This window comes from Drosophila bipectinata, chromosome 3L (genome assembly GCF_030179905.1).
Source record: "Drosophila bipectinata strain 14024-0381.07 chromosome 3L, DbipHiC1v2, whole genome shotgun sequence".
Taxonomy (NCBI): domain Eukaryota; kingdom Metazoa; phylum Arthropoda; class Insecta; order Diptera; family Drosophilidae; genus Drosophila; species Drosophila bipectinata.
The window spans coordinates 11915102-11929093 of NC_091738.1; the positions used below are offsets into that span (position 1 = coordinate 11915102).

Genomic DNA, 13992 nt, shown 5'->3' on the forward strand with positions numbered 1-13992 from the left:
GGGTCACCAATCTAGCCCACTTTGGAATTGCAAAGCTTCCGGCTGTCGCAGATTAATCAGCTAGGAAACAAGTCATTAATTTGGCATTACCAAAACCATTTTCGGCCCAAAAACCAAGACAGCTTGACAGTTTGACCTTTGAGCTCTGTGTGCAGGTGCAATTCAGACCAGGATGATTTCGAACCCGTAATTAAAAACAAACTATGTAGCTATAAAGCACATCTATACTACATTGAAAGCGTGCATGACACAACAGCAACAACAACAGCAAACAAACGGATCCAAGGAAACGTGTCCTTTGAAGGTGGTACCTACAATACGAGCTGCGTCCTCATTGAGTTGATTGACAGGATATATAGACGACGACAAAAGCAGGAGTAACAGGAGTGGCAGGAGTAACGATAGCGACAATGGGTTTCAAAAGGAGCGTGAGTTTCCGGGCGGATACCGCGGGCGGAGCTTAGGGACTCCTTCTTTTTTAGGTATTGAATCGGTAACAACGTTCGCCGGCAACACTACATGGTATTAATCAAACGCACACACGTGAGCTGCTCCACCTGCCAGCTGGAGGACGACATCGGCACTGGCAGGACGACTTATTTATGAGTGTGCCTCGCAGGGACATTTATCGATTTGCCTGCCGAATTGTGGTTCAATCACTTGGGCAACCCGGTAGCTTACTTTTCTAAACACACTTGCAAACTGGTGGCCCCTGCTCTGGCCCTCCCGTTCAATCAATTAATTATCATTTTAGCAGCAGGTGCACATCCGCATACGCATCCGTAATCGCAACCGTAACAGTAACCGTAACCGTAACCGTGTCCTGGACGGGCAGGACGAACGGATCTCTGCTGTGCGGCACCAAACGCGGAACTGATGATTGGATGGCTTTTGGGCTCGGTCGACGCCGCGTTTTTAATTCCATTTAGCAGACTGCTTCCGCCGTGGGCTCAGTGTTTATGTTTATCCCTGCGCCTGCACTGTCCTGGCCTAGCCTGCCATGGCCAGTTCGCTCTCTAGACTCTGTTGTTGCTATATTGTCCTGGCTGTTGACTTGGTTGTTGTTATTGTTGATGTCGGCGTTTCTCCCGGCATTTCATATCCACGGCTCATCTGCCATTGGTGTGTCCTGCGCACTGTAAATGCAAGGAGAGGAGAATTGTAATCCTTTTCGGCCGAATATGCACTTTTAGGAGCTAACAGATTGGCTTTTTCCCAAGGCGTTCGTATACTTTTTGGCCCTACTGTTCGAGTGCCGTTGAAGAGTCATGCGCCGTTAAAAATGTTTATTGGGCGGGAACTTTTAAAATGTAATTTAAATTATATACCAAGAAATAAAGAAAGTTTAAGCTCTAGAAAACTGGTAATTAGTTTTTCTTCAAGACTCTGCAAAGGAACAAATTCAAAAAAGCCACCGTTAGTAGAGCGCTGCCATATTTTTTTTTGGCTTAACGATCCCATTCTGGCAACGCTACTTATCATTCGTTATCTCCCAGAAAGAGCGAGTAAAAACAGCTGATCCTCAAAAATAGCCAAAACAAATACTTGGCTAATAAAACTATTACTTTTGGCCCAATAATGCAATGAATATTATGTATCTAATCCCTTGTAATCTTTCATAAATATATCCATATCCTTCAATAGTGTTACTTAGGTTTAAACTTCCCTCTCAAAAACAGCCATAAAACCGCTAAAAAAAACACCATCGCTGGTGGTTAGATAACGGCTAAAACCACCTGGTAAACCGAGGATCAACATGGCTCTGAGATTTGTGGCCAAGTCCTGCCGATCCCTGCTTCGCAGCGATCCTGCTTCATTATGGACCCGAACCCTGGCCCACTATCCCGTTAACGATGCCATGTTTGGATTGGATGAGGATCGCCAGAAGCTGAGGGAAGTGGCCTTTAACTTCTTCCAGAAGGAACTGGCGCCTCTGGCTAAGGAGATAGACAAGCTAGATAACTTCAAGTAGGTAAAGGATATATGATCTTAAAATATTTATAAATAAAATCTTTTTCGTTAGGGATATGCGCCCCTTCTGGAAGAAACTGGGTGACCTGGGCTTCCTGGGAATCACTGCTGAGCCGGACTTTGGAGGCACTGGAGGCTCCTACCTCGATCATTGCATCATTATGGAGGAGTTCTCAAGGTAATTGTTACAAATTTCTTCTAAAAATCCTCTCATTTACAAACTATTGCTTTCCCAGAGCTGCTGGTGGCGTGGCCCTGTCCTACGGAGCCCATTCTAACCTCTGCATTAACCAGTTGACCAAGAATGGCACTCCGGAGCAGAAGGAGAAGTATCTGCCCAAGCTGTGCAGCGGGGAGCACGTTGGTGGACTGGCCATGTCCGAGCCAGGTGCCGGATCCGATGTGGTGTCCATGAAACTGCGTGCTGAGCGGAAAGGCGACTATTATGTTCTTAATGGATCCAAGTTTTGGATTACCAATGGATCGGACGCCGACACTTTGATTGTCTATGCCAAAACGGGAAGCAGTGATGTCCCGAACAAGCATTCCATTACGGCTTTTATCGTGGAGACCGCTTGGGAGGGCTTCAGTGTGGCCCAAAAACTGGATAAGCTTGGCATGCGAGGCAGCAGCACCTGTGAGCTGGTCTTCCAGGACCTGAAAGTCCCTGCCAAGAACATCCTGGGCCAGGAGAACAAGGGCGTTTATGTGCTAATGTCCGGATTGGACTTTGAACGCCTGGTGCTGGCCGCTGGACCCGTTGGACTAATGCAGGCTGCTTGCGACGTAGCCTTCGATTACGCCCATCAGCGCAAGCAGATGAACCAGCTCATTGGCGAGTTCCAACTACTTCAAGGCAAGATGGCCGATATGTATACCACCCTAAGTGCCTGCAGGAGCTATCTGTACACCGTGGCCAGGTCCTGTGACGCTGGCAATCGCAGCCCCAAGGACTGCGCTGGGGTTATCCTCTACACTGCCGAGAAGGCCACGAAGGTGGCTCTGGATGCCATTCAGATTTTGGGTGGCAATGGCTACATCAACGAGAATCCCACCGGACGCATTTTGAGAGACGCCAAGCTGTACGAGATCGGAGCCGGCACCTCGGAGATCAGAAGGTGGTTGATTGGTCGCCAGCTGAACCAGGAATACAAGTGATTATCTCTGAGGAATCTAATGAGCCAGAACTGCATTTACGCAAGGACTACTGTGGAATTTAAGGGATTAACTCCCCGACCTGACAGACTAAAAGTTGCATTTATTTTTGAAAAGATTTCTAAAATCTATAATCGTATGTATGTTGTTTCCATGTTTGTATAATATATGTGTGCCTTAATAAAACGAAATAGACAGATCTTGTTAAAATATGGTTTTTATTTTATTAATTTACAAAAAGTACACAATTTAAATATTCAACTGCATACACGACTCGCACATGTACGTACTACGTATATACAAAAAGAGGGAAATCAAAAAATTATATGATTACAACGTATATAGAGTTCACAACTGAAGAACATAGATGTCCTTGGCGTTAGGAAATAATAATATTTAGTTTTATTTTTAGTGCACAGTAATAAATTGCATCGAAGAAATAACAACAAGGTGGAGAAACCAATTCAGTAAATGTCACGATTATTAATGGGTTAATTGTGTAATTTCGTTGAATTTAAGAAAATATTCGCTTTCAGATTGGCAATTAAATGGCAGATTTACGAAAAACACAAAACACATCGAAAGTCGAATAGCAATATAAGCTGATTTTGTTAATATTAGGCTGATTACAAGGATAGAGGCATATATAGAAGTAGTTTCGCTAGTGGCTAATTTTATAATTAATATTAAAGTAATTCTATTAGTATGTGTATATGTGGGGTGTGGGTTTGTGGTGTTCGGGGGAGTGTTCAAATGTTAAAAGCACTTTTGGCAAAACATCCACATCTCGCCTCACACCAAGCTAGAACATGTACTTAGGCAACTAAAGCATCTCCTCCGATTCGGGGATTATTCCAATCGAAAACTATGCTTCTCCGTCTTCGTTTCCGAGCGGGATTCCGTTGTCGTGGTGAAGGACTTGCGCTCCATCACCCGCTGTGTCATCGAGGTAAGGCGCTCCGAACCCTGCTGGTCCACAATGCTGATCTTTCCCCCGTCCGTGTTGAGGGTCATCTGCGAGAAGCTGGACTCCAGCGGCTTCACCACTCCCAGCTCACTGCTGCTGCTGATCGTGTTGTTGCCGCTGGATTTGTCAAAGTTGCGCGTCTCGTATCTGCTGGAATTGGAAGAATGAAATGATCAGCATTGCTCCGGAAGGACATCCCTTTCAGAACCCACCTGGAGGTGTAGCCCTCGTAGTTCTGGCCCGGATAGCCATTACCACCTGTGGTCAGCTGCACCACACCGCCCTGGCCGAAGGTCTTGTCGTGAAGGTCCTGCACACAGGCCTCCAGGTTTCGGTTGACTGGCTTCTGGGGCACCGCCGGCGGAGAGGAGTTTTGCGTTTTAATGCTAGTCGACTCAAAGCTGTGCTGGTAGTTGTTGCTGTTAGTGGGTGTGGTGGCGGCTAGGTTCTGTGCTGAGGTTAGGCCATTGCTGCCCCCCGGACTGCCGGGGTAGGGCCGGGGCACGGCGTTGGCTGTTAGCTTGGGATTAGGGCGGAACGAGGAGTGGCCCGCCGTGGCGGTCTGCATGTTAGAAATGGTCGTGGACAGGGGCGGTGGTGGCGGCGGGAAGTCCGCTCCATTGGCATCGTCTAGTGTCGGATAGTTGGCCGGCGGCGGTGACACTGCACCCGGATGATGGAAGTGCTGGTTCTGTGGACTGGCGTAGGTGTAGTGATGCTTCTGCTGTCCCCCGGAGGAGTAGTAGCTCGGCGAGCTGGGCACCTCGCCCGTGGATCCGTAGTAAGCCCCGCTGCGACCCAGTGTCTGTTAGGGTTACGGGTTAGAAGAGAGGAAGAGAGAGAAGAGAAATGCTCCTGGTTAGACTGGTTACGTGTTAGCCTGGCTAAGCCCCACTTCCACCAAGTTAAATGAACTACTTAGACTACAAATTGGTGCCTCGTTTTTGCCATCGATCTCAATGCCAATTTCATTCGCTCAAAGTGCGCTCACAAAACTAAAACAAAATCTAAAACAAAGTCGAAAGTTGGGAAAAAGCAGGGAGGGGTGTCTTCATACATTGTTCTGGCTCTTGTTGAGTGTTCCATAGGCGTACTCCGTGTCGCTCTCGTCGGTGGTGAATCCCTGCGCGTTCTTCGCGTAGCGCTGTGCCTGTCGCACGTGCTTCAGCCGCTGACGTGCCTCCTCCAGCTCCTTCTCCTTGCGCAGTACGGCTGACCTAGCGTTGATCTCCTGCGCCATGCCGTCCACCATGGACGTGTTGATCTTCAGGGAGTGCTCCTCCTCGGCTTCGAGTCCCTGCTGGGCAGCGTGCACCAGGTTGTCTGTAGACTTGATCACCGCATTTCCAGCTGCTTGCAGGCGACGTCCGGCCTCCGAGTTGGGATTGGACTTGACCTTGCAGGCAATCAGTAGCTGTGCCGTCGAGGCGGCCACCTGCTTGGCGGTGGAGATGAGCATCTCCTCGGTGCCCACACCGCGCACCAGATTCTGGGCGGCCTCCACAAGGCTGTGCGTGGCAGCGGCCACCAGGCGGGCGGCCGAGATGAGTCCCTCGGACCACTGGCCGTCATCGGAGCTGGTCAGAGGACGGCGGGCGACCTTGCCCTGGTCAATGAGCTCTCGCTGGGCGGCGTTGGCGGCGCGTACTAAAGCGGCCGAGGCGGCCATGATGCCCTTGGCTGCTTCCAGGATCATCTCGTCGAATTTCATGTTCTCGTCGAGCTCGATCTGTGTGACAAGAAAAGCAGGGATTAGTATTTGACAATCTTGGCAAGAATATTCATAAAATTAAAGGACAATCACCGGTGGTTGCTTTTTTGTTTAGTTGGAGGTCGCAAGCTATGTAGTTTAGTAGATTGGCGAGGGTCACAGTAATAATATGTTTGATTCCTGGGTGAACTTTTGAATGAAACAACCAAGAATATCAAACATATCTCACTGGAAGCCTCAATTAGTTTGGTTTCGAGAGGGCGAGTTAGGATTGAATCAAGCACCTTCTTACAGACTAGGATGAGTTTCGGTTCAGTTAGTTTGCGTTTTCATTCACCACTTAAGCCTACCAGTTAGGGATCACATCCTACCTTAACATCCGCCTGGCGACGTGGCCTCAAGGAAGCCAACTTCTTGGCAGCAGCATCGATGGAGGCAGCTGCTCCCAGCAGCTCGTTCTCGGCAATCACTGTGGGATCCTCGGGATCAATCCAATCGGAGCCCTTCAGCAGCCTGGCCATGGCCACCAGATCGGTAACACACTTGGCCACGCGGCGTGACAGATGCATACGATCGTCGGCACTGCAGTTGTGAAGGATGCCGTTGAGCAGGTCCCTGTAGGATTCGCCCACAGCAGTTCCCGCCTCAAGGGTGCGGACACGCAGCTCCTCCGTTTCGGCACAGTTCCAGGCCACAGAGCGGCAAACAATCAGCATGTCGGAGATGGCACGGCGTCCCAGATTGGCGGCAGCCACAATATCAGCCTGCAGATTGGAGGCTCCGGCAGCCACAGCCTTGGCAGTGGCGGCGGTCACGTTCATGGTCACGCGGATGAGGTCCTCAGGGTTCACCTGAGGGCTGCCCACTGGCGGAGGAGTGTGCATAGCCTGTAATGGGTTTCAAGAGTTAGTATTTGGAATGTTTAGTTGTTGGAGTTTGAAGACTCACCCGAATCTCCTGTGAAATGGCCTCGACAGTAGCCTCCATGGCCCTAGTGCCACGGGTATGCTCATCCTCCACAGCCTTGACGGTCTTCAGCAGCGAGGACACATTCAGGACCATTACCTATTTTGGTGGAAGGTGTAATAGATTTTCGGGGAGGCAGAGCAGAAACGAATGATATTAATGAGTGGGTTTTAGAGAATCATGGATGTTTTAGAAAGAGTCTTAAGAATATATAGAATTTCTAGAGCTACCAACTACTTGGACGTCTAAACATGATACTTTCTACGACTACAACTACGACATTCTAAATGGCTTTGGCACACTCTTACAAATCAATATTTAAAACTAAAACAAAGTCAACTGATAGTTTTCTTTTTTATTTAATGCATAATTAATTAATAAGAATTAGTTTTGAAAAATAATGACTGAATAACAAGGACAAGAAGACAAAACTGAGAACTTCCAAGGACTGGGTGGGTTGTCAAGAATTGTTTAAAATTTAGTAACTTGCTTTAAATATAAAAAAAAACTCCACCCTCCGTCACTTGAAGGTTCCCTTACAAAAGTTTCTCAAGTGGCGATCTAATTGTGTCGGGCGGGGGGAGGTTGTGGCACTACTCCGTACTCTCAGTTCCCATTGCCCGGATGGATTTCGATGCTGCTGCTGCTACTGTTGCTGCAGAGGAGGATGCGATGGCCGCTGCTGGATGGCCGGATGGAGTCTGAGTTTCTGAGTGGGTTAGTTTCTGAATTGCGGCCATTGTGGACAGCTGCCTGGCAAACATCTTGAAGCGTCTGCTCGATTTTCGATATTTGTACATACGGATATCAGATATGCGGATGTGTATGCGGGATGAATGAAGATTTTTGATATCGATTTTGAATTTTGGATATTTTTGATTCCAGAGCGAGCGCAGCGCATGAAGAGAAGGAGTAGGAGCGATTTTGCATTTTTGTACAGTTCATGAGCATATGTGGTTTTTTTTTTGGATTTTTGTTTGATTTTTGTGGAATAAAAAAGAAGAGCAGACACGCCGAAGGCACAACGAATTAGCAAAACGAAAAAATACATCAATTTATGGATTTTCCCATTTGAGTTTTTCTTTTTTTTTTTGTACAAACGTTTGGAGGAAAGTGGTGGATGGTTGGGTTGGGTATCACAGGAAGGGTGGGTGTAACGGAAAGGGTGGGTGGTTGGGGGGTGGTGCCTCAGTGATTAAGAGAGCGCAGCCAGCACAGCACAGCACAGCACAACACAGCACGGTTGCAAGGCAAATCCAGGAAGGGGATGGTATTAAATCTGGACAAGGGTGGTTGGGTAGCTGCCGCTGATGGTGGCGATGCCTCGGGGAAATAATGCAAGTAGTGGGCTTTTTGTGGGTGCGTTCTGTTACAAACATTGATAACATTAATAACATTAAAAAGGAAGTACAACAAAGAGCAGAGCAGGAGCAGGAGCAGCAGCGAAAGCTTTTTGAGGCCAACAGGATATCGCATCCTTTGTTTTTTTTTTAAATACTTGGAAAACAAAATCAGAATCAGGCAGCAGGAGCAGTGGACAAAAATCGGGTTAAATATATATACACATAGAGAGAGAGAGAGATACATTTATGTGGGTGGGTAGAGTGCTTGTAGAACCTTTTATTATTATTATTATTATTATTATTGTTCAGGTAGATGAGTGCCAAAGCCATTTGATGTTTATTTATGTCGAGTTTCAAATATGCCACAAACAACATTTATGTATGCGCGTTACATATCTTGCATGGAGGATAATAAAATAATGATCCTAACTCTGTTTCAGGTCCGGTCCTCCAGAAGTCCGGTCTATAAACCCAGAAATGAAACTTAAAAGCAAACCATAACCACGTAAAGTCAGTTACAATCTGGTGAGTGAGGAGAAAATAAACTTAAGGAGTAGAGTCCGTTTAAATGAATCTTTAATTTTAAATATTTAATCATTAAAACTTAAACGGAATATACTTAAAGCCACAACAACGAAAGCTATTTAGCAAGAGATTAAAAAAAACTACGGTAAGAGAAAGTCAGAGAGAGAGAAAGAGAAAAGGAGAGACAGGGGAGAAGAGTGCGAGAATCGAACTTACCCTGGCGCTCTCCTTGAGATCCTGCATGGAAGGATCGTTGATGGACTTGCCAGAGGCCGCCTTGGTGCAGTTTATCAAATCCCCCAGAGCGGAGGCCACATCCTTGACGGCGTTGATGACCATCACCTGGGAGTCCGGCTGGGAGGAGCCCAGAGAGCAGGCTCCGCGCTTCACTGCCTCTGCCAGTTGAGCTGAGGATGACAAAAAGGATAGGTTAGTACCTTAAAATAGTCCAGAAGTCACCATCCTTTACTCACTTATAGTGGACACTGCATTCTGGGCAGCGCTGGCCAGCTGATCCTGTGTTCCCGCTGCTCCTGTGACCAGCACCTTGGTGTCCTCCACCAAAGCCTTTGCCGTCTGCAGGATGTGCTCGCGGTGATCCGCAAAGCTGCCATCTCCGTCCGAGTGAAGGGTTCCGGCGGTGGCAAACATGATGGTCGTGTCCAGATCTCCAATGATACCCGAAACCGTGTGGGCGGCATTGATGCAGGCCTGGGTGCCGCGGGAGCCCGCTTGCAGGGCAGCCAGCACCTGGGCCACCTTCTCGGAGACCTCACGGGCGTTGCGGGCAATCTCCTTCTGGGTGCGAACATCATCCGGACGGGCTCCTCCTGCCGAGGACGAAATCATGGAGCTGACAGAGCGACCCAAGTCGATGACCGTGGTGCGGATGCGCATGGCCACGTCGGGCGAGGTGGTGGTGGTGCTGGCGCCCACCGAGTCCTGAGTCAGCTGCTGGTAGTGCTGGGTCATGTCCACCGACAGCTGGGGCAGAGCCGCCGGCTCCACGCTGCACTTGGCATTGATTTCGTTGGCCAGACTGGCGATCTCCTTGGCCCGGGCCACCATGCGGGTCTGGTAGTCCACGAACGTGTCCGAGTAGGAGGCGTTCAGCAGGGACTGACGCTTGTCCGTCAGCCGAGTGATGGATCGGTTCACCTGCTCCATGAGTCCGGTCACAATGCCCGTCTCTGCGTTGATCTTCTCCACGGTCTGCTGCAGTTCCTGAATGGCCTCCCGGGTTCCGTCAATGGCATCGTCCAGCTTGGGATGGGCGTGGGTGGCTCTGGGATTGCCGGCAGAGTCCTTGGCAGCCTGCACCAGGGTAACGGCACTCTCCACCACCGACCGGGTCTGCTGGATCAGCGACATCTGCTGCTGGCTGTGCACGATGTGGGTGCAGGCGCCGATGGCTCCATTCACCATGGGCACCACATACCGCGAGATCTCGCCGACGGCATGGCCCAGCTGCTCGGCGTTGTTCTTGCCCGCCACCCGGATGGGCTCCAGCTTGTCGATCAGCTCGGAGGCCGAGTTCATGGTCTGGCCACTGAATCCGTGGAGATTGTTGTCCCGCCGCTGGCTGAGTCCCTGGGCGTTCACTGCCAGAGCACAGCTGTCCAGTTCGCGAGTGCAGGTGCCCAGAGTGTGGAGCACCTGTTCGCACTGGGCCTGTCCCGGGGCCTTGTCCCGAATGTTGTCCACCAGCCGCTTCACGGACTCCGACACTGGAGTCGAGTGCATCGAGAGCTGCTGCCAGACGGGTGGGTTGTCCGGTTGCAGGGCCAGAGACTTGGCCGCCTTGACCATCTCCACAACACCGTCGATGACTCCGCGTCCGGCTTGGATAACCGGCTCCTGGGCCTTCCTGCCCTCGGCCGAGATCTTGGCCGGAACGGAGCTGAACTCCGGACTGGAGGCGTACTGACGAACAGCCTTGACGGCTTCCAGGAGAGGTTCCACCAGCCGCTCGCGGCTAGCGTTAACCGGCAGCTCCTCGATACCCTTGATGGCTTGCACCAGGTCCGAGGTGGCGGTGGCCACCTGCTTGGCCAGGACGATGAACTCGTTCTTGGCCACCGGGTTGGAGGTGTTCATCGAGGCCTGGCGGCAGATGGAGCACAGGTAGCTCGTGTGCTTGGCGATGATGGTGAGGGCGGTGATCATCTGCGGCTTGGTGGACTGCTGGCTGGAAACGATGTCGCAGTGTTGGCGGATGCCTTGGTAGGCCCAGGTGAGCTGCGCCTGGTCGATGATTCCGGGTCGGCCGGCCACACTAGAAGGATGCGAGACCCCGATGAGATAGGCCGCCTGCGAGGAGCTCTCAATCAGCCCCTGGATGGAATCGTTGACGTTGTTCACCGACTGGCTGAACTCCACGTGCTGCGACTGCTTGGCATTGTTGATCATCTCCGAGATGGCGTAGCCCAGGTTCCTGGACTTGCCGGTGGCCTGCTCCACGCAATCAAAGTATCCCAGCTCGTTGATCGGCTCGTGGGGATAGTCCAGCATCAGACGCAGTGCCTCGATGTTGCGCATAGCATTGTCGCACTCCTTCTGACCCGGGGCGGACTGGATGCTGGCGTCCACCAACTGGTTGATGCTCTCGGTGACTCCTCGGGCGGCGGCATGCAGCAGGTTCTTGGCATTCGGCTGGCCGGGATCGGCGGCAATGGACTTGGCAGTCGAGAGCAGAGAACACGACTGAGTGGAAACGTGACGCAGGCACTCGATGATCTGGGAGCGCACCGGCTCCTCCTGGGTCTGACCAGCCATCTCCATGCTCACGGCTAGCAAGTCCCTGTAGTTGGCCGCGAAGTTCTGGCTGCTGTCGGCCAGCAGGGCTGGGGAAGCATAGGAGACCACTATCTGGCCACCAGAGCTGCTCAGCTGCTCGGCCACCTGCTTGAGCTCCGTCTGCAGAGTGGCGTAGGGACGGGAAGATGGTGGGAAGTCGCTCATGGAGCTCAGAATCTCGCTGAGATCGCTCACATTCCTCAGAGCCACGTCCACTTCACGCTGGCCGGGAATGCAATCCACAGCTGCGGACAGGGCACCGGTGACCTCCCTTCCTGCCTGGGTGAGGGCATCCGGATTGGCTGCCCCCTGCAAGGTGCGCTGAGCCTGTTCGATGAGTCGCGCCGAGCTGGTGACCACATCGTCGGCACAATCGATGATCGCCGGGTTCTGGGTGGTGGCCGCCACTCCGTGAACGCTCTTGGTGAAGTCACCCAGGGCCAGAGCCGTGTCCCTGCCAGCTGCTCCGGCATAGCTCCTCTGGTTGTGCAGCACGGAGGAGAGTAGCTGGCTGAGGGCGATGCCAACATTCTTGGCGGACTTTCTCAGCTCGTCCGCGGTGTTCTCCACCGTTTGTCCTGGCAGCGGCAGCAGCTGTCCTGCCAAGGCGGCTTGCCGGGTATCATCCAGCACATCATGCAGCTTGCGCACCTCTTCCAGCGCCGACTCCAGCTCCTGGCCACCGCAGGCGTCGCGGGCCCTCTGGGCGACCGAGTGCAGCTCCGAGACACACTGTCCCAGGTGCAAGGCGCCCTTGGAGAGCTGCGTGGCTGAAGGAATATCCGTAACCGTGGGCTGCAGGGCTCTCGAAGACTTGGAGACCTGGAGAGCGGGCTCAATGAACTGCTCCGCCGCCTCGATAAGGTTCAGCTGGGCATTTGGCTCATCCGGCTGGGCGCGCGTGGTCTTCAGCGAAGTCACCAGGCGCGGGATGGTGTCCGCCACTCGCTTGCAGTCCTGCAGCAGCGTCTCCTTGGTCTGGTGGTCCTGGCTGTGCTGCACTGCGTTCTGGGCGGCCGAGATGCACTGCGTCGCCGCCGAGGCAGCCTGCTTGGAGCAGAACTCCAGTCGCTGGATCAGCGAACGCTTCATTGCCGGCGTATTCGCAGCCGTGGTGGTAATCTCCCTCAGCTCCTCTGCGGCCCGACGGAGGGCGTTCTGGTTTTCCGGGACATTGGGATTGGAGGAGCAGAGACGGGCAGCCTCCACCAGCTTGGCAGTGGCATCCGCCAGTTGCTTAGCGGCGGAGAGCAGACGCCTCTGCATATCGGCATCCTCCTGCTGATCCGCCTCACCCTTGATGCTCTGGATAAGTTGGGCGGTGGTCTGTCCCAGGGTCCTGGCATGACGCACCATCTCCTGGGGGTCGTGGGTGGACACCAGGATATCGGTTCCGATGATCACGTTCTCCACGGGACTCAGTTCGGTGCTGGTGCGGTTGGCCTGCTCCCGAGTGCTCAGCTTTACGTGTTCCAGCATGTCCGTAAGGCTCTTGGACACATCTCGGGCAGCGGCCAGGAGATCGGCCTTCAGCTTGGGATCCGCGCTGGCCTCGTTGCACACCTCGCACAGCGAGTTCACGGCCCTAGCCACGTTACGGGCTGCCGCCTCAAGTTGCTCCCTGCAGGCAGCATTATGGAGCGTGGGAGCCACCACCTTGGCACAGGCCACCAGTTGACTAGTAGCCAGGGCACACTGGCTGGCCGCACCGATCACCCGGTTCCTGGCCTGCTCGTCCTCGCAGCTGGCAGCAATGTTCTTGGCCCGCAGGACTAAGGCAGCCGTGGTGTTGGCCACTGCCTTGGCCAGAGCCAGGAGCATGTCGTGCAGATCTCTGTTCTCGGGCACCTCCTCCTCGGCAATGGTGCTTAGGACATGGGTGGTGGCCTCGCCCACTCGGCTGGCCGCATTGATGAGGTGCTGCGGCGGTTCCTTGCTCTCTGGCTCCGCTGCCTTCAACAGATCGCTGAAGGCATTGCACAGATTGCGGGCAGCTTCCAGTAACTGGTCGCCATTCGAGTCGTTCTCCATCAGGGCGGCAATCAGACGAACCTCCCGCGTAACCTCGGGTATGGTTTGGGCGATCTGCGAGACCGATGCGGAGATAGCTTCGGTATCCACTTCATCCGGCTGGGAAGCGGTGATGATCTGGGCCGTGGCGGCACTCATGGTGGCCACATGGCTGCTGACAGCTTGCTTCGAGGTGTCCAGAGTGTTTTCGCGCCACTCAATGGAACGCAAGTCGTTGCCCAGCTCCTGGATGGGTGCCTGGTCGATAAAAGGTTTGGTTAGCTTTGACCTTTTCCCAATTAGGACTTCCAATCTCACCTTGGTGCGCAGCTCCTCGTCAGCGCGAATCAAGACATCCTGGCCGGCGGAAATGTAGCCCAGCAGCGCCCGCTGTGGCTCCGTCAGATTCACAGAACTAATCCGTACCTCCTTAGTCTAAAGAAACACACCAGAATACAATATAGTTAATAATTGGACTCATAAATCCTCTCCAGGAGTATGCATACTTTGTAAAACATTGGATGACCACATGCTTTTGATTGAGAGAT

At 52.3% G+C, this 13992-nt stretch overlaps 2 protein-coding genes across 5 annotated transcripts in view; one reads left to right on the forward strand and one right to left on the reverse strand.

The window, feature by feature from the left end:
- The first annotated feature begins 1694 nt into the window (after positions 1 to 1694).
- Positions 1695 to 3336, forward strand: LOC108124690 (isovaleryl-CoA dehydrogenase, mitochondrial). The gene is made up of 3 exons (XM_017240471.3): positions 1695 to 1968; positions 2024 to 2149; positions 2208 to 3336. Exons 1-3 carry the CDS (start codon positions 1757 to 1759, stop codon positions 3127 to 3129), a joined length of 1260 nt encoding a protein of 419 aa, XP_017095960.2. The 5' UTR covers positions 1695 to 1756; the 3' UTR covers positions 3130 to 3336.
- rhea (Talin_middle and talin-RS domain-containing protein rhea) overlaps positions 3326 to 13992 on the reverse strand; it is a 28542-nt gene continuing 17875 nt past the window's right edge. For 2 of the 4 annotated variants that reach the window (XM_070280257.1, XM_070280256.1), the window contains exons 10-17: positions 13763 to 13879; positions 9112 to 13702; positions 8855 to 9045; positions 6753 to 6869; positions 6176 to 6691; positions 5151 to 5822; positions 4306 to 4898; positions 3326 to 4243 (exon numbers count right to left, since the gene is read on the reverse strand). In XM_070280257.1, the coding sequence (XP_070136358.1) occupies positions 3976 to 4243; positions 4306 to 4898; positions 5151 to 5822; positions 6176 to 6691; positions 6753 to 6869; positions 8855 to 9045; positions 9112 to 13702; positions 13763 to 13879 (7065 nt within the window). In that variant the 3' untranslated portion in view covers positions 3326 to 3975. Of the gene's footprint in view, positions 4244 to 4305; positions 4899 to 5150; positions 5823 to 6175; positions 6692 to 6752; positions 6870 to 7376; positions 7545 to 8854; positions 9046 to 9111; positions 13703 to 13762; positions 13880 to 13992 lie in introns of those variants that run through there. The other 2 variants (XM_043214021.2, XM_070280258.1) reach the window with 2 other exon arrangements.